The following is a 20747-nucleotide window of genomic DNA, read 5'->3' as shown; positions in this document are numbered from 1 at the left end:
ATTTATTACAGAGTTTAATAAAGATAATTATTCACCATCTTGTTTTCAAGAGAATCTCTAAAATGTAGCAAGACAAAATCAAAAACAGGTGCAGTTAAGGTCCAATAATAACTATTATTTATTAACAGATTTTGATGTTTTATTTAATATTATTATAATGTTGTTTTTCTTTCTTTTTCTTTATCTTCATTGTTGTTTCCACATAGAGAAAGAAAGTACATGATGTTCTCTCCTCCACAGGAATGAAATAAAGGGATTTTTCATTCTTCTTTCTTCCACTGATGCACAAATGGTGAATATTAGGTTTCACTCTGGATAAACTGAAATCACACACACACACAGACAAACACACACACACACACACACACACACACACACACACACACACATTCAAGGAAATTAGTATGAATAAGAGGAGCAAATGTGATACCGATGACATAATACAATTAATCTAAAGGCCTGTGTGTGTGAGTGTGTGTGCACACAAGCGTTTATGTGTGTGTCACCCGTCATTGATGATTGTGGGTCAGATCCTATCGGCACAGGTGTTGTTGTTTCATGAGTGTGTAAATGTCAAATGTAGCTGACAAAGGTTGTGAGTTTAATTGTCATCAAGATAGAACAATATGCAAAAAGTGTGTGTGTGTGTGTGTGTGTGTGTGTGTGTGTGTGTGTGTGTGTGTGTATGAGAGAGATGCTGTGGATCCATTGAAGGTCAAATGCAAACCTCTGTCGTGCAGCTGGAGCCCACAAAGGTGTGTGTGTGTGTGTGTGGGGGGGGCGCTCCAGGTGAGAACAAAAACGTAAACTGATCTGTGAATGGAGTGATTGTCTGAAGTGTGAATATACACGAGTACACAACACCTGAAGAAACACAGGCTTCATCACCTGTTCTGTGGGGTAACAAAGTACACAACTACTGTACTTATACATTTAACATTATTAATAATAATAATATAATTATACATTTTACTTGTATAGCGCTTGGCTATCAACTCAAAGGGATTACATAGAATTTAAAAGAAGGAGAATAATGATAAAAACGTGAAATCATCAGACAGATATTTGAGAATATTTACGAGGGTTAGGGTTAGGGTTAGGATTGAGAAGAAAAACAAGGTCTCAACTCAGTACATTTGTGTGCGTTTTACACAGTAATATTATCATTTTTCACATGTGAAATAATTTGACACTCTTTATATTTTGTTTACATTGTATATATTTCTATTTTTATTTATTTATTTCCCTTTTTGCTGGTGTAACACAGCAAGTTTATCTTATAACCTCAGGTAGTTTTATTTGTTTATACACTGAAAACACAAATGAAAAGTCTGTATTTTTTGTATACGTGGTCAGATGTTTTCTCCATATTGTGATTTAAATGTATGGAAAAGTTTTTTCTAATTAAACATAAAGGTGATCAGTGATGAAGATGGAAAACAAACATCCACCTGCTTCCGTTGTCTGAAAATTAAGCTGAGATATCTGTTACTGATCATAACATTAAACTAATCATAACTTCAGGTAGCTCTATACATTTTTCATTCATATCTCTATTCAAAATATAGTGTTTTATTTAACATAACATGTTCTGGTGTTTCTACCTGTATCGATGGCTGCAGGAGGGGGGGGGGGGTGGTATCGATGTGGAGGGGGCGGGGCCTGTGAAGCTGTTTATAAAGAGGATGAAGAGCCAGGAGCATCTCACCTGGACCTGGACCTTCAGCTGACTCCTTCACTTCTTAGCTTTTCATTTGAAAGAAAGGATCAAGATTCTCCTTCGGTCCATTTCACAGGCTTTTGAAACAGGAGAGAGAAAAACTCTGGATTTATTTCTTCATCATCAGGAACCGATCTGGATTCGATTCGGAACCTTTAACTTGTTCCAGAGAAAAACAGGTGAGATTTCGGCTCTTTTCTCTAAAGATTGTTAAATACTCACATTTATAATTCATGTTATATCATCTTAAAATTCTTGTAAAACATCAACTCAGAAGAAGAAGAGGACTCTCTCAGTCTGTGGTTTTATATATTATGATCTGATAGATATTATATAATATATCGATTCATTTATTGATGTGATTCTGTATCAGTTCGTAAAAATACTTCCAGAATCAAAGTTTCTGTCTCGTGTTTAGTTTCAGTCATGATGGTGGTGATGCTCGTGCTCGTGCTGTCGGCGTGGTCTCGAGGCGGGGATGCGCGTGTCCGGCTCAACTCCATCAGGACGGTGATCCTGAGGGAAGGGCACGCGCTGCCGGTGAACCGGAGCACGTGGGAGCCGAGTCTGGACCTGACGGTGAGTGCATGTGACGTCATGTGACTCATGAGTTTATATTATTTTTCAGACTGGTGTGTGTATTTTTGTGTTAAATATTTGATTTAAAAGTTCACTTGTTTAAATGTCTCAAAGTCAACATGTGAGTTTAGGTGTAATGGAGTAAAAAGTACAATACCTCTGTAAAGTAGTTGATTACAAATATTAAGTAACTCAAACGTTTCAAACTTTACCGACTGAAATGTTTTTGTCAGTTGTTTTAAATCTATTTCTCTCTCTCTCTCTTTCTGCAGCTCTACCAGTGCATGAGCGACCTGGAGTGCAGCGAGGGCAGCTACTGCCACGCCCCCAGCAAAGGCCCCGCCCACTCACGGTGCCAGACCTGTCACAGGAGGAAGAAGCGCTGCCATAGGGATGGAATGTGTTGCCCCGGCAACCGCTGCAGCAACAGTAAGATTGGTCTTTAAATTTAAATCAGAGAAAAATATTTTAAAATCTAATAATTGAAACTTATTTCAATCTTGTTTTATGTCTTTGTGGCAGTAAAAAGTTTCCATCTTGTTTTTACAACTTCCTGGTTCTTGTTTCCATATATCTATTCTGTAGTTGTGGTTTAAAGAGTTTCCTCTCTCCACCTTCAGATATCTGTGTCCCTGACGTCGACAGTTTTATAACTCAGACGATCCCCGGCTCTGACGGAGGTTTGAGTCTGCTGTCCAAAAAGAAAGGATGGAAGAAGAGAGGAAGAGTGGACATGAAAGGGACGAGCGGTAAAGGTAAACATTGGTCTAAATAACTAAGAAATGTTTTTACCTGTTAGTCTACATAGTCTCTTTGGTTGATTTGAATCTGAAACTCTGCTGTGAAACTAAATATTGACCGTGCTCGTGTGTGCAGGTCAGGTCGGGGATCCTTGTCTGCGCTCGACCGACTGCTCGGACAGTTTGTGCTGCGCCCGACACTTCTGGACCCGCATCTGCAAGCCGGTGTTGCGAGAGGGACAAGTTTGCACGAGACACCGACGGAAGCGGAACCACGGCCTGGAGCTGTTCCAGCGATGCCCGTGTGCTGAGGGGCTGGGCTGCCGGACGCTGCGAGAGCCCGGCACCAAGCCTTCATCGTCGCTATTGTCTCCCTCATCATCATCGCTCCTGGCGGCGGCGGCGAAGTCCAAGTTTGCATCGGCCCCTTCCCGCCACTCGTCCTTGTCGCCTTCGACCACTTTGTCGTCAACAAAGTCGTCGTCGCTCTCAGCCGTGGCAAAAACCAGACTTCATGTTTGTCAGAAGGACTGAGGAGGGATGGACGGACGTAGAGAAAGAAAGACGGGATGATGGAGGCAGGGAAGAGCTGCGTCTCTTTGCCGGTGACAGAGTCCAGAGACAGAGTCAGGTGGTGTGAGAGGCGACCAATGAAAACCTTTTTTTACACCTGTGAATACAACAACCCCCAAAACTGCCCCACGACCTCGATGCTAATTCGCTTCCTGTCAGTCTGCATTCACACTCAGCCGCATGTGAAACCCTTTGTGGTTCAGATCTGGTTTCCTCCCGGTGTCTAGACGATCAGAAACCACTTTAAAGTCCGGTTTGACTCCATTTACACCAACAGGAAAACCGCAGCCTGTTGTGAGGCTTCCAGGATCCAAAGATCTCAATCAGGTGCTTTTATTTTGGAAAACCACATTTCAGAACATAAGGGGAAATGAAAAAGTAAAGATGTATTTTATGCTAACATTAACTTATCTATGTAGCAGCTCTATTAAACCTCTTGTCACCATATTCTGTTTAAAAAAAAAAAAGATATGTTGCAGATATATTATAAAAATACTTGATTTATCCGATGATATATCAAATACTACTTTGATATGTGTAAATAAAGTTTTTTAACTTCAGTAACCCGGTGGTTGAATGAAATGACTTTGTATATTCTCCACTGAAACTCACGTTGAAACACCTGAACCACAAATACACATTCCAACGCCTGTGAAGTCTGAAACAATTTGCATCTGACTCTGGAAACGGTGGAGATCACAGAGATGCTAATATGAGGGATGTCAATAGTCTGGACGTCAATAGAAACTCTTTGAATCCTTATTCACCTGCGTAGCGATAAAACATTGAATCCTCGTTAAAGGCCGGAGGTTTGTCCTGTTTGATTTGCACTGTTGTTAATGAGAGAGTTATTTTTCTATTAGTGGTTATATTTCTGATTAATGTTGGTGAGATGATTTGTTTGGTTAACGTTTCAATCTTCTGTGAATCAATCTGTTTATGATTAAAATAATTTGCTGTTCCCAAAATGTCTGGATCTTTTTTCATTCTTTTATTTTACTCATTATAGCTAAAATATATAGTCAGAAGTAGAAATACTACAAAGGGAAAAAATAGCGATGAATTCTGGAGACTCGCTGACTATAAGACACAAGTGTGTGTGTGCGTGTGTGTGTGTGTGTGTGTGTGTGTGTTTGTGTGTGTTTCCACTTTGTGGTTGATAGCTGTTGGGCATCACTGTCCTTAGTTGGGATTTGGTTGATATAAAGATAACATGTACAATGTTTTTTTCCATGCTTACGTCATTCAGGAAACTGTGTTCCCCAACTTCCCTGTGAATGCGTGTTCATTACACACACACACACACACACAAACACACACACACACACACTCTTACCTAGTTATCGTAACTTCATCATCTGTGTGTCTTTCTTTCCTTGAGGTCACAGATTGTTGTCGATTGTTCTGACGTCAGGAGACCAGAAATAACAAAAGGACAGTGATGGAGATCAGATATTTTGGAAGTATAAACTGTGTGAATATTAAATTAAGAGGACACCAGTGATTTATAAGGACATTTCTCTGTTGTGAGGGCATTTTCTCAGTGTGAGACATTTACACATTGGTGGAATATTAATGCCTTCTCAGAGCAGTGATAGATCATGAGGACATTTAGGATTGCATTGAGAGGGCACCGTGAGGACAATCAGCGCTATACTTCAAACAAGTGTTTTTAGTTCTTCCAGGATTTTGAGTTGAAACAGAGAATTGGGTTGAGTTCACATGTGTAGCACGACAAACATGTGTTTGTGTGTGTGGTTTGTTGATAATGATAAAAGTATTAAAAACTGCTTCAGATGACTTTATCTCTGACAGTATTATATGTTTTTGACTGTCTTAAACCTGAATGAATCATGATAATGTTCCTTTTATCAAATATCATGGTTATGAGAATCATTAATTCCATAAATAATCATTAATCAGTAATTTAGGTCACACATCACAAGTTTCATAGTTATCTGAGATACTCAGTAGTATTATAATGCATATTAAAATAACTTTTATGTTAACATCATCTTAATAAAAACATTTGAGATATACGAGATTCATATTTATCTTGGATTTAGATGATTCAGACTTTATTTGATAGGTAAAAACATAAAAAGGCGACGATACAACACACTACACAACACTAAACAACACATCCCTTTTAATGTGTGTCTTTAAATTCAAACAGCAGAGATGTTGATCACCTTTACAACCCAATAAAACTGCAGAGCGGTGAACAGATGGGTTATTATTTAACCAATGACCAACCCTGCACACACACACACACACACACACACACACACAACCTCCCGTATCATCAAGTCCAGGAAATGTGTCTTTGCTTTGCTCCTCTGCTCCATTAAACCAGGTAAGACTCGCGTTCTGGTCATTTTACAGTTTTTATGTTGTATTAAAAGTTGACTCTTGAACTCTTTACAGCAGGTGAATCATAGCTGATATAAGTTATTACAACGATCCACCTGTAAAATCACATTAGCTCGGTTTGTGTTAAACTCTGAAGCTCCTCACTGGAGAAAGTTATGATGTCATGTTTCAGTTTGTTGCCATAATGTTAAACAACAACTAAAGAGCCAACATCTGCATAAAGGAACAATCTGGGCTCAGTTTTAATGTTTTTGAAACAATAAATTGATTTATTATGAGGAATGTTGTTGTGTCCTATCGTCTCAGAATAGATTTTCAAACGTATTTATTCCATGTGGAAAATTTCAGTGATTCAACAAATCAAAAATAATAATATGAAACAGATGGATTCAGGATTTGAAGTTGATAACTCTTGACGTTAAACTCCAAAACTCAATTTGGATAATTTTTTTTTTTTTTTATATACATTTTCTCGTTGAATCTGTAGATGGATTTCATCGCCGATCGAAGTCGCTGTGGCAACAGCCTTGTTACCATGCTCAGCGGGTGGAATCATCGTCACGACAACGAGCGGAAAGTGCTGACATTGAATGTGCTGTTGCTTGGTGACATGCAGAGTGGGAGGAGCTCTGTGGGGAACGCTCTGATTGGTCAGTTCTAGATTCTGTCCTTTAAAATTTAACTTTTCATATCAACCAGTGATGCTCTCCACTTATTAGCCTGTTCGCTATTAGCTTGCAAACTACAGTCGTTTATATTACCACCTGTTAAATAATTATTCACTATATTATATTATGATTATGAATAGACAAATCCTATTTTTATTTTCATTACGTTCAACTATTTATTTATGTTTGTCTTTTCTTGAGCTTCAAAATGTTCAATGTTAATTAAAGTTTAGAAGTTTTAACAAACAGGAAACGGAATCTAAATTCATACATGTTTGAATTGTAAGATTCTTTTCCGATACTCATATTTATATTTTGCAGGTGGACACGAGTTTCAGACAGGCACCTACATCTCTGGTGTTTCCATGACCACAGAGTTCCAGGTTCTCAGCAGAAACTTCCCGCGTTATTTCAGACGACAGGGGGCGGAGTCAGACCTCACGTTGAGAGTGATTGACACGTCACCTCTGCCGCCCCACCCGCAGAGTGTGCACGAGCTCTGTCCTGAGGGCGTGCACGTACTTGTGGTCGTTGTGAGAGCTGACCGGTCACATGAAGACACACATGTGGATAAACATGGGGAGGTACATGAACAACCACTCTATACATAATGTTCTGTATAAACAGATTTTATGTGTTTTATATAACTGTGTGTGTGTGTGTGTGTGTGTGTGTGTGTGTGTGTGTGTGTGTGTGTGTGTGTGTGTGTGTGTGTTGTGTGTGTTCAGCGTCTCTTTGGACCAGAGTGGCGTCGTCACGCCTTACTCATTATCACACATGCTGATTACCTGGAGAAGGCGGGACTTCACCCCTCCGTCTACCTATCGCAGACCTCTGATTGGCTGAGAGCTCTGTCCAATGAGGCAGCGGGTGGAGTCTTGTTCCTGGACAACAGCTGCGATTGGCCCTTGATCAGAGGAGAACCGCTGAGAGATGGAGTGCTCCGCCTCTCAGCCAGAAACCATCACAGAGCTGTGAAGGTCAGGACAGAGTTCACACTCTGAGGCTCCGTATTCTGATCCCTGTCCACCCTAACATCACATGGACCACTCACATGCACTGTCGTTATGAGGAGCACCTTTGTTCGAGGACTTCCAAGTTGACATATGTCATCATGACTTGTTCTCCACTGTCCTGTGAGTGTGATGAAACAATGAAACAGACGATTGTGGTTTCAAGTGTTTTAATCAATCAGCAGTAGCGATGTAAACAGCATTGTCCTATAGGGATTAATATCTGTTGGGGCCGTCATTGTGTCTATTTGATGGTGCAGTTGGTGAGGGAGGGGGCCCGGCACAGCCCTTTGCCCTTCACCTCGAACCCACAGCCTTTATAGTTGGCCACGCCCCTGTTGTCCACCCGCAGGTCGGGCTGAAGAAGCTCCCAAACCCTCTGTTTGGACTGCAGCTCTCTGTCCGAGTCACCTGAACACAGAGAACAGGATCAGACCTCCTGAGGGTCAACATGGAGAGAGCGTCATCGTCTACAGAGCCACCTAGTGACCATGCTTACCGGGGAAGTTGAGGAAGGTGACTCTGTCACCAGGTACAGAGCCTGTGGGCGGGGCCAGTAGTTCTATGCAGTCGTCAGAGGTGGAGCAACAGAGGAGGCGTGCCTGGGAGACCACGCCCCTCAGCTTACAGGCCTTCACGTTACAGAGCAACACAGCGAGTCCGTCCTGGAGCTGCAGAGAGACATGGACTTTTATAAAACAATGCTATCTGGAAGCAATGACTGACGAGATATTTATATAGTGAAAATCTGAGGATATTAATTGTTTACCTCAATTCATATTATGCTGAATGACACATGCAGGTAGTGATTACTTTTTGTATATTTTAGATTCTCTACTCACTTATGAAGTAATTTTATTATTACAGAAATGGAGTTGTATTAGTTACGTCTTACGATCTCAAAGTTGTAATATGTTGAATGATCATTTTGAGATTTAACAATATTTCAATAATTAAGTCAGAATATGAGTAAAATATGTTGAATGTAGAGATTTTGATGTTGTACTTATATTTGTGTGATATTTTTAATAATAATAATTAAAGGATAAGTTGTGCATCACCTCCTCCAGTTGTGTTTTCTCTCCCAGTTTGCTGACGACCCTCCGGGGGGCGTTTTCTCCCACGTCCACTTCCTGGATGGACATGGTCTCGACCAATGGGTGACTGCGGACGCTCAGGATCCGCCCCACCCTCAGGTCGAGTCGTGACACGTCAACACGAGGCTCCACCCTCAGAGAGAGAGCGTCACAGGCGGCAGGAGCTGTGTGTGAGAGAGGGAGAGAATCCATCTTTATTCTTCTCTTTCATTTCTTTCCTCCCTTCTTCTTCTTCCTCTTCCTCTCACCTTTCCTCTCCCCTCTCCTCCTCCTCCCCTGCCTCGCTCTCTGCTCATGTGAGGAAGAGGAGGGGGGGACTGATGCTCCTGTGGGAGTGACCGCTGGATTGACAGGTGTTGGGGGGGCTGGGCCTTGATTTGGAGTAGGCGGGGCTGGGGAGAACAGAGTCTTGGCTGAGAGAGAGCGAGAGAGAGAGAGAGAGAGAGAGAGATTACTTTAATGTATTTTTTCCATCTTCTGGATAAAATTCCAAAAGATTTTGACCTGATAAAGTTCTTATTAAATCTAAAGACAACATTTGATCTTTAAATAATCAGTTTCGGCTCCGAGGGATAGAAAATCATCTCACTGTGTTTCTGTGTCTGTCCTATCATTGTGAGGACATTGTATACATTAAAGAAATGTTGATGAAAGTACAGACATTTGTGTAACTGCAAACATTTGGGTGTAATAGTATTTTTGAAAGTTATGACCTTTCGTTAATATCATGTTTAAAAACTTCTGTATTTTTCCAGATCAGTTTTCCGTAGCTTTACCGATGCGTCTCCGTTGTTTCTCCTGCAGCTGAACTCTGAGCTGCTCGATGTCTTTCTTCAGTTTTCCGTTTTCCACCAGCAGCTTCTTCTGCTCTCTGACTGACGCCTGCAGAACTGAAACACAAACATCACCGTCCTCAGTACGTTGCTTTGGTTTTTCTCACAGGTTTTCATTCAGTTACAAACATAAAAGCCTCAGATTAAAGAAATAAACAGAGATATGTGGACCAGCTAATTAAAACCACAATGGTTCTTAGATATTTTCTGACTCTCAGTGTTTCTGGTTTGTTTCTCTGGCCGTTGACTTGGTTTTGCATGAAAATGAGTTGGTGTATTTTGTTCTTACGTGCTTTCTCTCTGGTCAGCAGAGCTTGAGTTTGTAAATACTCCATGATCTGCTCACCATCCTCTGGATCCAGCTTCATGAGCGCTGCAGCCAGGCTGAGAGTCGGACAAACAGAGGTGAGAGTGAAACAGTGGGAAACATAGAGACACGCGATTACACTGAGGGAAGAGGCTGCAGATAACTGAAGGTTTTGAATCCAGCACTCTTGAGTATTTTTGTTTTGTTGTACGTCCTGGATTCCTGACTGACTGCTGCAAAAACATCAGTAGAATTATATCAGCTGTATGTTAGAAACATCTGTAACGAGACTAAAGTTGAGATATTTATACACCAACCACATAAGAGAAAGACTGAAGATGTGACTGAAACCAAAATGAGACATTAAAGTCTAGAAAGACGCTTCGGCCGATGTTATCTGCACAGTAACAATTTCTAAGGACTTCACACACATTTGCATAATGATAAACAGAAGTTACAGACGCTCACGGCAGCTACGTCTGGTTAACATTTCCATTCTATTTCAGTCAAACAACTGACACTTGTGTCTCTACAAAGCACAGACTCAGGACAAATCATCTTGATCGCCCCCTGGTGGCTGGCTGCAGTAAAGGTCATAAAGCCAATCCTCCTCGATGGACACGGATCAAAGACAAATGTGAACATATATAAACAGATAAAATGACCACGTTGATATGTTAATAACCAACACTTTTCTCCTGATCTTTACTTTAAATGTGATATTTGACCTTGTCCCGTACACACACACACACACACACACACACACACACACACACACACACACACACACACACACACACACACAAGCAGCTGCTAAATCAACAGCTGAAATGCAGAGAGATACAGCAGCTGCAGTCAGGCCTCCTGCTATAAATAACTCACACACAAACACACACAACCACACACACATTGCGTTTAACTTTCCAACATGTCTTTACTCCGTGCCTCCATTATGTTTGTGTGTAAACAGATTCAGGTCCCCACAACCTGTGTGATACCTGGACCACATTCACACACATGAAACAGTTATGTTTATTATTGAAACTAAATGAAAAAATAAAGACACATTTTGCCAGATCATACTTTGGAGTTTATAAAGAAGCAAACTAAAGAAAAGATTGTTTGATACAGATTCAGCTTTAGTTGTCTATATAAAGTTAAGTGAACAAAAATACCAGTGCCTTTGTTTTTCCATGAACATAATGAAACAAAGTTACTTTACTCACTTTAAAACAATCTGCGACAAGGTAATAAAAAATGAATAATTTCGGCACAAAGAGTAAAACTATCTGCAGCTGTGGAGGTTTACATTTAAAGAGAAAATCACTGGAATGACGTCTTTTGATGAATGACAGTGAGAATCACAAACATCTTAGACGACTCACGTGCTCTGAACAGGATTCACTGAGGAATTTATCCTTTGCAGGAATCTGGATCCTCTTTTTATATTTATTTACATCAGTGAGAAATGGCTTTGTGATAAAATAAAGACGATACAAGAATAAAAACAGAGATTGAGAAGTCGTACCTGGGGTTAAACATGTTGCTGGTGTTGTCCATGTTGGAGGATGTTGTCGGTCGGACGGTCGCAGACAGAAAGCTCCGCGTCGTCAGCCGACACCAACTCTCCGTCAGCTGTCGGCTTCCATCCCCAGCTCCATGTCAAAGGTCAAACTCTGACATCCCAGAATAAGACTCTATTATTCAGTTCTGAATAGAAACTAAATCACCATAAGGAACTCACAGATTTGTTTTCAGAAGAAGTCTTGATATCCATCAAGTCTCTTTTATTTATAGTGCATATTTAGTAGAATAAGAAATTTGTATATAATATAATATATTCTAACTTGTTAATATTTACATTGCAGCTCTTCTTTACTTTAAATGAGTTAAGGTGAATGTAATAAATAGATATTAAAAAATATATATAAACAATTATGTATTTTTATTAGTCAAACAAGTAAATAAAATGGACATTATGAACACTTAACATCCCTCGAACCTTCTGCAGGAAACAACACTTTCGAATCTGACACATGTTTAATGTTTTTAAAAAGAAAGCAACTGGACATTTAAAGATGAACCTGGAAACTAGTTTTATTTAAAATTTCTTAAATTGTTCCTCCTGTGACGCAGAAACCATCTGAGAGTGGGAAGAGAGAGAATGTGTTTTAATATTCATTATACTGAATAACTCAGTGACACAGTTTATACATATAAACTATCCCAGAGGTGTTCAGTAGATAATCAGCGCCCTCTAGTGGAACAAAACGTTGCTGTCACAGCCTCAAACCAAACTTTAAACTTTCACTTTTGTTTTACTGTCATAACTCTGTTGATTCCAGGACGAAGTCAGAAACTTTACACATCAGAAAAGACAGAAAACTCAGATCTGCTTCATGACCTCTGTGGTTTACTCCTCTGGGGGACAAGGTTAGTTTACACTTTTAGATATGCTTATTATATATATAGTATCACTAAAAGAAATAACTAGTTGTGTTTATTATGAATGTATAATATCGTAATGTTGAGCTTATAATGTAGATCTTGACAGATACAGTTTTGACTATCTCACTATTTATGACTTTATCTTTTAAAGTAATTTAATAAATGTTAGTTTTGTTGTTGTTGTTACTTTTAATTTAAATGTTAATGCATGCACACGTCTTCAGCCCCAGGGAAACAGAGATATCTTTTTCACACTAAGTAAAAGATTTGATTTGATTTTGCGATTTGCATTTATTTTTAAATGATCAAGTCAATTCTAACTTTTCATTCTTTTCGTCTGGTCCAGGTTTAAATTTGACCCGAGTGCACCCAGGTGAGACCGAGGGGGGCGGGGCCGGGGAGGTCGCCGGAAGCTGTCGAGGGCGGGCGGGGTCTCCTTCCTACCGATACTCGTGCACGCGCATCTACGGGGAGAAACCGGGGGCGCGCCTAATGAGGAGGGAGTAGGAGGCGGAGAAGAAGAAGTGAAGCGGAAGAAGTAAAGCCGAAGTGAAGAGAAGAGGAAGAAGAAGTGTAGAGAAGGAGAAAGTGAGAATAAGAGGCTGAAACGGTGAGTTTGTTTTTAATTCGACTCGACGTGAGGAAACCGGAACGTTTATTCGGTTCTCACTGTTTTTCTTCCAGGAGCGGAAACGGGTCACTCGCCTCAGACAGGTGTGTTCGCGTCATCGAATTCCAGACGTGTGATTTAGCGTTAAAACGTAAAATCCTCACGAACTGTGTTGAAACGACAGCTGTTGAATTGATGCGTCGATTACTGGATTGTTTGTGAAAACAGAATCGAGCACCTCTAATGTGAGGAGGAGGTTCTTCTTCTGTGGCTGCTCAGATCTGTGTTTTTACTTTTAGTTGGTCGATTAATCAACAGCAAATACATTTGAATTCACGTGTTAATTGTATAAAGAATTCAATTCAATTTCAAACAACAATTTCCAAACATTTAATATGACAGGACGACAGTTTATCTAGGATGACAGTTACTTTGACTGTTTTTGAGAATTTAAAGTTCAAATCATATCTTTATTCATGTAATATTTCTACTGCATCAGCTGCTCTTATTTTAACAATCAATTTACTCCAAGATAAATTTACGCTATTTATCGGTGAAAATAAAAGATAAGAGTCAATCGACTCATTAGCGATTGTCTTGAATTCCCAAAACTCAGTTATCACCATTCAGCATGTGAATTTCCTTTTATAAAGTTAATATTTGACATGTGTTAAAGTTAATGTACAACACAACATCGCTGTTGGCCGCGAAAACAAAGTGTGTGTAAACCAACTGGACGCTATGGGTGAAAGATCATAGTTACACTGGTAACTTTCCATTTCCAGGTGATAGTTGGACATTATTATCTCTGCTTGTCACATGTGAACGGTGGAATGTGTTTCAGATTTTAATTTAATTTAGTTCTGAACTGATTCCTCACAATTACTTGAAGTCAGTTATGTGTTTGCTTAGTAGAAGTTGTGTAGATTCAGCCTCAGGCCGACCTGTCATTCCGTGTAATTCTCTGTCTTGTGTTGATGAATCACCGCTAATATGTGGAAATTGAATTCCCGTGGTCCTGACTCGATTTGGGATCGTTCCGCGGGCCTGTAAACAGGATGTGACACAAGACCCACACACAGCACTGTGCAGAGCTGCAGGGACATGACCTGTAAATTAATATTTAACTCTTGGAGGTTTTAAAAAGTCAACAAACAGCTGCTGAAAGAAGAACTAGGCTCTGTAAACGAAGGTAAACTACAGAAATTAGGTTTTTATATTAAACTTTTAAAGTCAATCAAAGCACAGAGTATTTACAGTTAGTGAAATTATTACTTTATAAATTGTGTCACAATTAGTTTTCTTAGTTTTTTTACATGTTTTTCTCTTAACTATCACAGAATATATTCACAAGTGAGATGCTTGAACCAGGAACTTTAAACGTTTGGCTCATAAATTAATATGTATTGATTATATAAACTGAATTAGGGCCTGAGCACTGGTGGTTTCCTCATCCTGTTCTTCATGCAGCCTCTTTATGACAATTGTGACCTGCATGAAATTACACATTTTGACGCATGTTGTGAATTAGAAGGGTGGTGATACAAAAAATAGTTTTATTCAGAAAGTAGCAAAGGAATACATTTAATAAGGATTTGTGATTATCAAAAACAAGTTAGTTGGGCAATACCTGAAATACTGAATGATGAAATTCAATCACTTCAAAGATATAGAATATACGAACTGAGTCGGGTCACATTTCACCTTTGTTTTGTGTCAAGGGGTTAAGCTGAAGGAATAACACTTGTTTGTGACTTACTTTTTTACTCCACACAGGCTTTATATAAAATAACTCGACAAAGGGTTCATTAAGCAATGTATTGCTAGTTGTCGGTTTTCTTTAATGTCACAGTGTCGGTGGTCAGAGATTCCTTTGAAGAATATTCAGTCTTAGACTGTTACAAAGGGGAACGATTTATACGATCTGTGCAGAAACAAATGTGTTTGACCTGAGCAGATCTTTGAGTCTGGATATAGTGATAGTGATGGCTCCATCTTCTCCCAAAAGCAGGTAAACTTTGATTTACAACTTAATTCCGATTTACATTAAAGTTTCACCGTGTGGTCTACACTTGGCTTGAACCAGGAAGTCAGGAAGTGACGAGTTTATCCTTTCCCGCAATTCACATAACGCACACAACAGGGAGTGGTTTCGCCCGGTCCCTGTTTGCTCTCCCCCGCAGCCGCTTAAGGTCCTGAGATCACAAGTGCTCAGCCCTAGTTACTCCCTGACTTTAGATCAATAGACTGATGGTTGCTGCAGACACACATTGACTTTTTCAGATGTTAACAACATTTGTTTATAAACCTGTTTGTGTGAAATGATGTAATTGAAGAAGAGAGTGGGGTTTTCAGCCTGCAGGGTTTCAGCTCTCAGGCTGTTGGCCCGATGAACAGAAACAAAGACTTGACACATTTTCACTGGTGTGTGAGATGTTGTCAGAGAGAAGGTATCTAACAGGAGAGAGAGACGTGACCCACAGTTTAACTCGGTCGGCCTCAGTCTCAGTGTTTCATTCACAAAACTGAATATTTCACTTCTGTTCAATGACGATAAAAATCAAATGTCCTGTGTATGTGGGGTTCAGTAGATTCAGGTCACAGCTCGGAACTTCATTAGTAGAATTAGAACTTTTAGAAAATGGAACCAAGTTTATAAAATGGCACAAGTGCAAGTTGTTAACGTCCTCGAGTTCGGTCGTGTCGGTGCTGTCTGACTTGTTTTCTGCTCAGAATTCACGTGTGTGTCGGGATTAGGGTGTGTGTGTTTGTAGGTGTGTGTGTGAACTAAAGGGAGTGCCTCCTTCAGGTTACTAAATGTCAAGTGTGTGTGTGTGTTTGTATCGGATGTATGAGCGTAGGAGTGTTGAATAGATTTATTTCACAGCTGGTGTGTAGTTCAGAAAGTTATTGAAAAATCTTTTGATTTAACAACAAAGGAAAACTATTATGAAACGTATACAAACAACTATTATACATGCAGCCCCTCAGAGACTCTATCAATATCCAGTTCAAGAGGAGGAGGAATATTACAGGAAACACGTTAATCATCCTAATAAAGTTCAACAGACAAACGCTTGAAATCTCAGTACATGTGAGTATAAAAGTTAAAAATTAGCAGAAAACTAAAGATCAAACTGTTATGATTTGATTTTAGGTTCGTCCTGAATCATCTTGAGCAGAAGGGATCGACCAATCACCTGCCTGATCTGTGATTGATCTGTACGTTGGACGATGTGATCGCTGCCTGACCAGACCTCAGGACGCCATCACTGCTGCTGGAACACAGATACCGGCTATTGATCGCCGATTATTGGTAATACCTCATGATAAAGGAATATTTGTGGAACTCATATCTCCAGAAAACCTCCAGGGACAACAGTGATTATAGTTGATCAGCTGACCTGTGTGCAACACTTGTCTGGCTGACGAACAGCAAAACTCTTTCTTATTGATCAAGTGATCGTTTACTAAGAGAAAAACAAACCTTGTTAGTAAATCAATGGCATCAGAGCCAATCCAGGACAGCGACGATGATCGCCCTCATGTGGAAGTTAATGTGGAGACAACAAATCCCCCGACGACTCCTCCTCCTGCAAAGGTCTCAAACGGCAACCTGACCCCCCACGCCCCCTCACCGACGACCACTACTGAAACACAGGGCCGCAAAAACAAACAGGGCTGCAGCAACCTGAGCAGCCGAATCCAGCAGAGCCAGCTGATCCACACTCTGAGCAACGGACTAAAGCAACATTGCGATTACGTCAAGATCTCGGTGATAGAGGAGCCGGCCGACCGCCTTCCGAAGGAGTGGTGGAAGACGGCCGTGGCGTTCCTCTACGCCCTGTTCAACCTCTTCTTCACCACCGTGGTCATCACCATCGTCCACGAGAGGGTGCCGGACAAGTCTGTGAGCCCGCCGCTGCCCGACAAGTTCTTCGACTACGTGGACCGAGTGCCGTGGGCGTTCACCGTCACAGAGGTCAACGGGTTGATCCTCGTCGGGCTATGGATGGTGCAGTGGCTCTTCCTCGAACACAAGTAGGTGTTTTTATATAAAGATGAAAGTGACTTTATGTGATTGTGATCAGTGACTGTATATGAAGACAATCTATCTCTCTGCAGAGCTATCATTGGTCGTCGTTGTTTCTTCCTCATCGGGACTCTCTACATGTATCGCTGTGTCACCATGTACATCACCACCCTGCCCGTACCTGGAAAACACATGGTGTGCGCTCCAAAGGTACACACACACAGACACACACACACAATCACACAGACACACAAGCTGTCATGTATTCTCTGTTCATGATCATTCTTGTGTTTTTCTGTTTGCAGCTTTACAACGACTCCACAGGGAAAATCTGGAGGATCTTGAGGCTGATCTCAGGAGGAGGTAACCAACACTTAACCATATTGACCATGAAGAAACAATGTAATATCTAATAATGATAATAAATCAGGCAAAATACAGTTTTATTGCAAAGTGAAGAGTAAATGTCTGCTCCAAACAAAGATTTAACATTGTGTTAAATATTCAGGAAACATAAATCAACACTATGTAGTTTTTGACGTTAGATCCTCAGTTATATTAAAATGAGTTTGATTGACTGTGAACATGCAGAATGTTTCCTCACCCTGAACGTCTGTTCTATGTAACTTTGGTGAGCTCTTCTGGTTCAGAAAAGCTGAGGATTGTGGGTAATATCCAGCGTTCAGTCGTGCTTCAGTTCAGTGACGAAGTGTCAAACGTTAACTCCTCATTGTCGTCTCTGTGTTTGTTGTGTTCAGGTTTGTCGATGACGGGCTCTCACCTGATGTGTGGAGACTTCCTGTACAGCGGCCACACCGTCATGCTGACTCTGTCCTACCTCTTCATCAAAGAGTGTGAGCACACACGCACACACCAACACACACACATTTTTTATTATTATTTGTCATTAAAGAAACACGTGTGATTACATTGAAGTTCTATGAACGTGTTGTGCATGTGCTCTCTCCTCAGACTCCCATCGGTGGATGTGGTGGTATCACGGCATCTGCTGGTTGCTCAGTGCCAGCGGAGTGATCTGCATCCTGATTGGTCACGAGCATTACAGCATCGACGTGGTGATCGCATACTTCGCCACCACCAGGGTGTTCTGGTGGTACCACACCATGGCTAACACACATGTAGGTGGACACACACTCACACACTCTGCATTGACCCTTATATTGCCCCCTGCTGGTTGGACTAAACTTGCTTGTGACTGAGGTCTATGTTTACAACAGCGCCCCCCCAGGTCTCCTCTGGTATAGACCACATTTACCACTAACGGGAGAAACTATTAGCAAGTTTAATTTAGTATTTATGTGATATTTATTGTATAAGTTTATAGTAATATAGTAGTATTTATTCCACAATAAAAAGTACATTAAGTAGCAGTGGACATCAATAATAATAAAAACATCTAAAACTCAAGTGGTACAATTATTGTAATAATTATCGAACTAATTTAGATCTAATTGATTGATTTCGTCACTCATCATTGATTTTCTATTTGTTTCTGCTCAGGCGCTTCGTGGGGTTCCAAACAACTACCTGTCCCGGACGTGGTGGAACCCGATATTCAACTTCCTGGAGAGGAACGTCAAGACGACAGTTCCCATCGTGTTCTCGTGCCCGGTGGCGCTGCCGTCGTTCTGCCGACAGAGTTACAGCATAGTGGAGGGGGGGCGGGGGGAGTGACCTGATGGAGACAGTTTGAATCCTTCTTGACTTCTGATGGAGACAGTTTGAATCCTTCGTGATTTCTGATGGAGACAGTTTGAATCCTTGGTGACTTCTGATGGAGACAGTTTGAATCCTTCGTGATTTCTGATGGAGACAGTTTGAATCCTTCGTGATTTCTGATGGAGACAGTTTGAATCCTTTGTGACTTCTGATGGAGACAGTTTGAATCCTTTGTGACTTCTGATGGAGACAGTTTGAATCCTTGGTGACTTCTGATGGAGACAGTTTGAATCCTTCGTGTCTTCTGATGGAGACAGTTTGAATCCTTCGTGACTTCTGATGGAGACAGTTTGAATCCTTCGTGTCTTCTGATGGAGACAGTTTGAATCCTTCTTGACTCCTGTACAACAAGACGGACGAAGAGCTTTGACATCAGTTTATTTATTAGAAACTTCTCTCTTGATGACTGAGGAGGAGGAGGAGGTGCCAACAGGAGGAAGAGGAGGAGTCACAGAAAAGGTGCCGTTACGTTTACATTATCACCATCACAATGAGCACAGCTTGAATCGTCAGATCTCTTCTTCCTTCCATTTATAAAGAATCAATAAATATTTGTCTGATATTCTGGACCAAAACCAAACCGCTAGCTGTTTTACTTTCCCATAGCTAACTACAATGTAGTCCGATGTCAAATTGGGTTGCTTAGCCACACACTAGCTAATAAGGCTAAACAATTATTTTTGCACCAACTAAGCTAACCAGAGTTTCAGGACCAAAGCTAAGTTGCTAACTAGTGGTTGAGTAGTTAGAAGTCGGGTCTTCATTAGTTTCACAGTGAATGCACATATAACTGAATTAATTTCAGTTTGCTACATGTTAGCTCTTTAACCTGAACAACGTAGCATCTTCAGCGTCTGTCCACAAAGAAGAATTTCGTTACAGTATTTATCAATTATCGTTTGGGTCAGTCGTGAAGTTGGTGTTTATGACAAAATGAAGCAAATCTCTGATTCCTGACCAATGCTAAGCTGCTAGCTTGTTAACTTAATTTGGCTTTCCTTCATTATCTAAGATTGTTTCATGGACAGTGAAGGAGTTAGCCACATGCTAGGTCTTTACACAGTTTTGATATAACTTTAAAAATAAGAAATACACATGTAGCTTCTGTTAACACACGCTAAGACACATGTAAGAAATGTTAAGTAATTGACGAGTGATTGGTTTGTAAGCTAGTCAGAGATTCAGGGCTAAAAGCTACATTGCTAGCTTTTAACCTTCCCAAAGCTAACATTCTTTTTCGGCCCCTGTCAGAGTGAACACACATATAACTGAATTAATGTTAGTTTGCCACAATGTTAAATTTGTGAGGATTTGTTATGATAGCCACTTAGCTTTCCTTTTGCTAATTTAAGTTGGGTTATCTTAATTGTGTGAGTGAAAGCCTTTGTCATGGAGTTGAGTGTGTTCGCCCAAAACTAGCTCGTTGTGCTAAACTGTGATTTTCACTAAAGTAAGAAATTTAAGTTTTGGCGTTCGCGAAAAACCAAACGTGCCACTTTGAAAACGGATTCTTTTTTTCTGTCTGGGTTCACATGCTAGCCCGAGATTCTGCTAACAAAGCTAGCGACTTTACATTCCCAGTGCCACTCATTAGAGTGAAAATTCATGAGCGTAAGTTGACGCTTGTTGCTTTTCTGTACTTGATTATCCTTTTTTTAAGTTATATTTTGTGTAAAGTATTTTTAATGTAATTTTGTACTATAAAATACCATCTGTAAAAATGTTACATTCTTCTAAAACTGCTTAATTTAAGTTGGATTTATGAATGTTGTTGTTGTTAATTTTATAAAAAACGATGTTTGACACAGAAACATGCGTATCTGTCAAACTGCACCGTGTCACAATCCAGATGTTTCATAATAAAACATATTTTCAATCAACAGATGGTTCTGATGGTTGATGTTGTTCTGTAAAAAAGTAAATTTTTCTTCACAATTACTTTAATTTACTGAAGCTGATGATACTGCAAGTATTCGATGTACCAGCACTGAAGTAAAATAACTGTGACTGACT

At 40.3% G+C, this 20747-nt stretch overlaps 4 protein-coding genes across 5 annotated transcripts; 3 read left to right on the top strand and 1 right to left on the bottom strand.

The window, feature by feature from the left end:
- The first annotated feature begins 1721 nt into the window (after window positions 1–1721).
- Window positions 1722–4580, top strand: LOC128429968 (dickkopf-related protein 2). Its single transcript, XM_053415875.1, has 5 exons — window positions 1722–1899; window positions 2139–2299; window positions 2572–2728; window positions 2920–3054; window positions 3176–4580. The coding sequence occupies exons 2-5, from the start codon at window positions 2147–2149 to the stop codon at window positions 3571–3573; spliced, it is 843 nt and encodes a 280-aa protein (XP_053271850.1). The 5' UTR covers window positions 1722–1899; window positions 2139–2146; the 3' UTR covers window positions 3574–4580.
- Window positions 4581–5878: 1298 nt separating this feature from the next.
- Window positions 5879–7657, top strand: LOC128429970 (GTPase IMAP family member GIMD1). Its single transcript, XM_053415878.1, has 4 exons — window positions 5879–5968; window positions 6473–6635; window positions 6975–7237; window positions 7382–7657. Exons 2-4 carry the CDS (start codon window positions 6473–6475, stop codon window positions 7655–7657), a joined length of 702 nt encoding a protein of 233 aa, XP_053271853.1. The 5' UTR covers window positions 5879–5968.
- Window positions 7658–7858: 201 nt separating this feature from the next.
- LOC128429963 (aminoacyl tRNA synthase complex-interacting multifunctional protein 1) lies at window positions 7859–11685 on the bottom strand. The gene is made up of 7 exons (XM_053415867.1): window positions 11432–11685; window positions 9886–9980; window positions 9540–9653; window positions 9012–9176; window positions 8728–8927; window positions 8166–8337; window positions 7859–8077 (listed from the first exon to the last, which is right to left on the bottom strand). Exons 1-7 carry the CDS (start codon window positions 11461–11463, stop codon window positions 7911–7913), a joined length of 945 nt encoding a protein of 314 aa, XP_053271842.1. The 5' UTR covers window positions 11464–11685; the 3' UTR covers window positions 7859–7910.
- A 544-nt stretch (window positions 11686–12229) lies between these two features.
- On the top strand, window positions 12230–20614 carry LOC128429958 (phosphatidylcholine:ceramide cholinephosphotransferase 2). Of its 2 annotated transcripts, XM_053415861.1 has the most exons (9): window positions 12230–12336; window positions 12698–12961; window positions 13036–13065; window positions 16119–17002; window positions 17087–17204; window positions 17300–17357; window positions 17753–17848; window positions 17967–18133; window positions 18516–20614. In XM_053415861.1, the coding sequence occupies exons 4-9, from the start codon at window positions 16464–16466 to the stop codon at window positions 18687–18689; spliced, it is 1152 nt and encodes a 383-aa protein (XP_053271836.1). In that variant the 5' UTR covers window positions 12230–12336; window positions 12698–12961; window positions 13036–13065; window positions 16119–16463; the 3' UTR covers window positions 18690–20614. The 2 variants fall into 2 exon arrangements, with proteins under 2 accessions (XP_053271836.1, XP_053271835.1); XM_053415860.1 differs by lacking the exons at window positions 12230–12336; window positions 13036–13065 and having other exon boundaries at window positions 12769–12961.
- The last annotated feature ends 133 nt before the right edge of the window (window positions 20615–20747 follow it).

Source organism: Pleuronectes platessa, chromosome 23, assembly GCF_947347685.1.
Source record: "Pleuronectes platessa chromosome 23, fPlePla1.1, whole genome shotgun sequence".
NCBI classification, from domain to species: domain Eukaryota; kingdom Metazoa; phylum Chordata; class Actinopteri; order Pleuronectiformes; family Pleuronectidae; genus Pleuronectes; species Pleuronectes platessa.
Note: the sequence above shows the minus strand (reverse complement) of the source record. Positions and strands in the feature narration are given on the sequence as shown.

Coding starts and splice junctions, on each gene's coding strand:
- LOC128429968 (XM_053415875.1), top strand. CDS start 2,147: ATGATGGTGGTGATGCTCGTGCTCGTGCTGTCGGCGTGGTCTCGAGGC. Junction 2,300..2,571: donor AGCCGAGTCTGGACCTGACG/GTGAGTGCATGT, acceptor CTCTTTCTGCAG/CTCTACCAGTGCATGAGCGA. Junction 2,729..2,919: donor CGGCAACCGCTGCAGCAACA/GTAAGATTGGTC, acceptor CTCCACCTTCAG/ATATCTGTGTCCCTGACGTC.
- LOC128429970 (XM_053415878.1), top strand. CDS start 6,473: ATGGATTTCATCGCCGATCGAAGTCGCTGTGGCAACAGCCTTGTTACC. Junction 6,636..6,974: donor TGTGGGGAACGCTCTGATTG/GTCAGTTCTAGA, acceptor TATATTTTGCAG/GTGGACACGAGTTTCAGACA. Junction 7,238..7,381: donor ATGTGGATAAACATGGGGAG/GTACATGAACAA, acceptor GTGTGTGTTCAG/CGTCTCTTTGGACCAGAGTG.
- LOC128429963 (XM_053415867.1), bottom strand. CDS start 11,463: ATGGACAACACCAGCAACATGTTTAACCCCAG. Junction 9,177..9,539: donor GAAACAACGGAGACGCATCG/GTAAAGCTACGG, acceptor GCTCTCTCTCAG/CCAAGACTCTGTTCTCCCCA. Junction 8,078..8,165: donor CACCTTCCTCAACTTCCCCG/GTAAGCATGGTC, acceptor CTCTGTGTTCAG/GTGACTCGGACAGAGAGCTG.
- LOC128429958 (XM_053415861.1), top strand. CDS start 16,464: ATGGCATCAGAGCCAATCCAGGACAGCGACGATGATCGCCCTCATGTG. Junction 17,205..17,299: donor ACATGGTGTGCGCTCCAAAG/GTACACACACAC, acceptor TTCTGTTTGCAG/CTTTACAACGACTCCACAGG. Junction 17,358..17,752: donor GAGGCTGATCTCAGGAGGAG/GTAACCAACACT, acceptor TGTTGTGTTCAG/GTTTGTCGATGACGGGCTCT.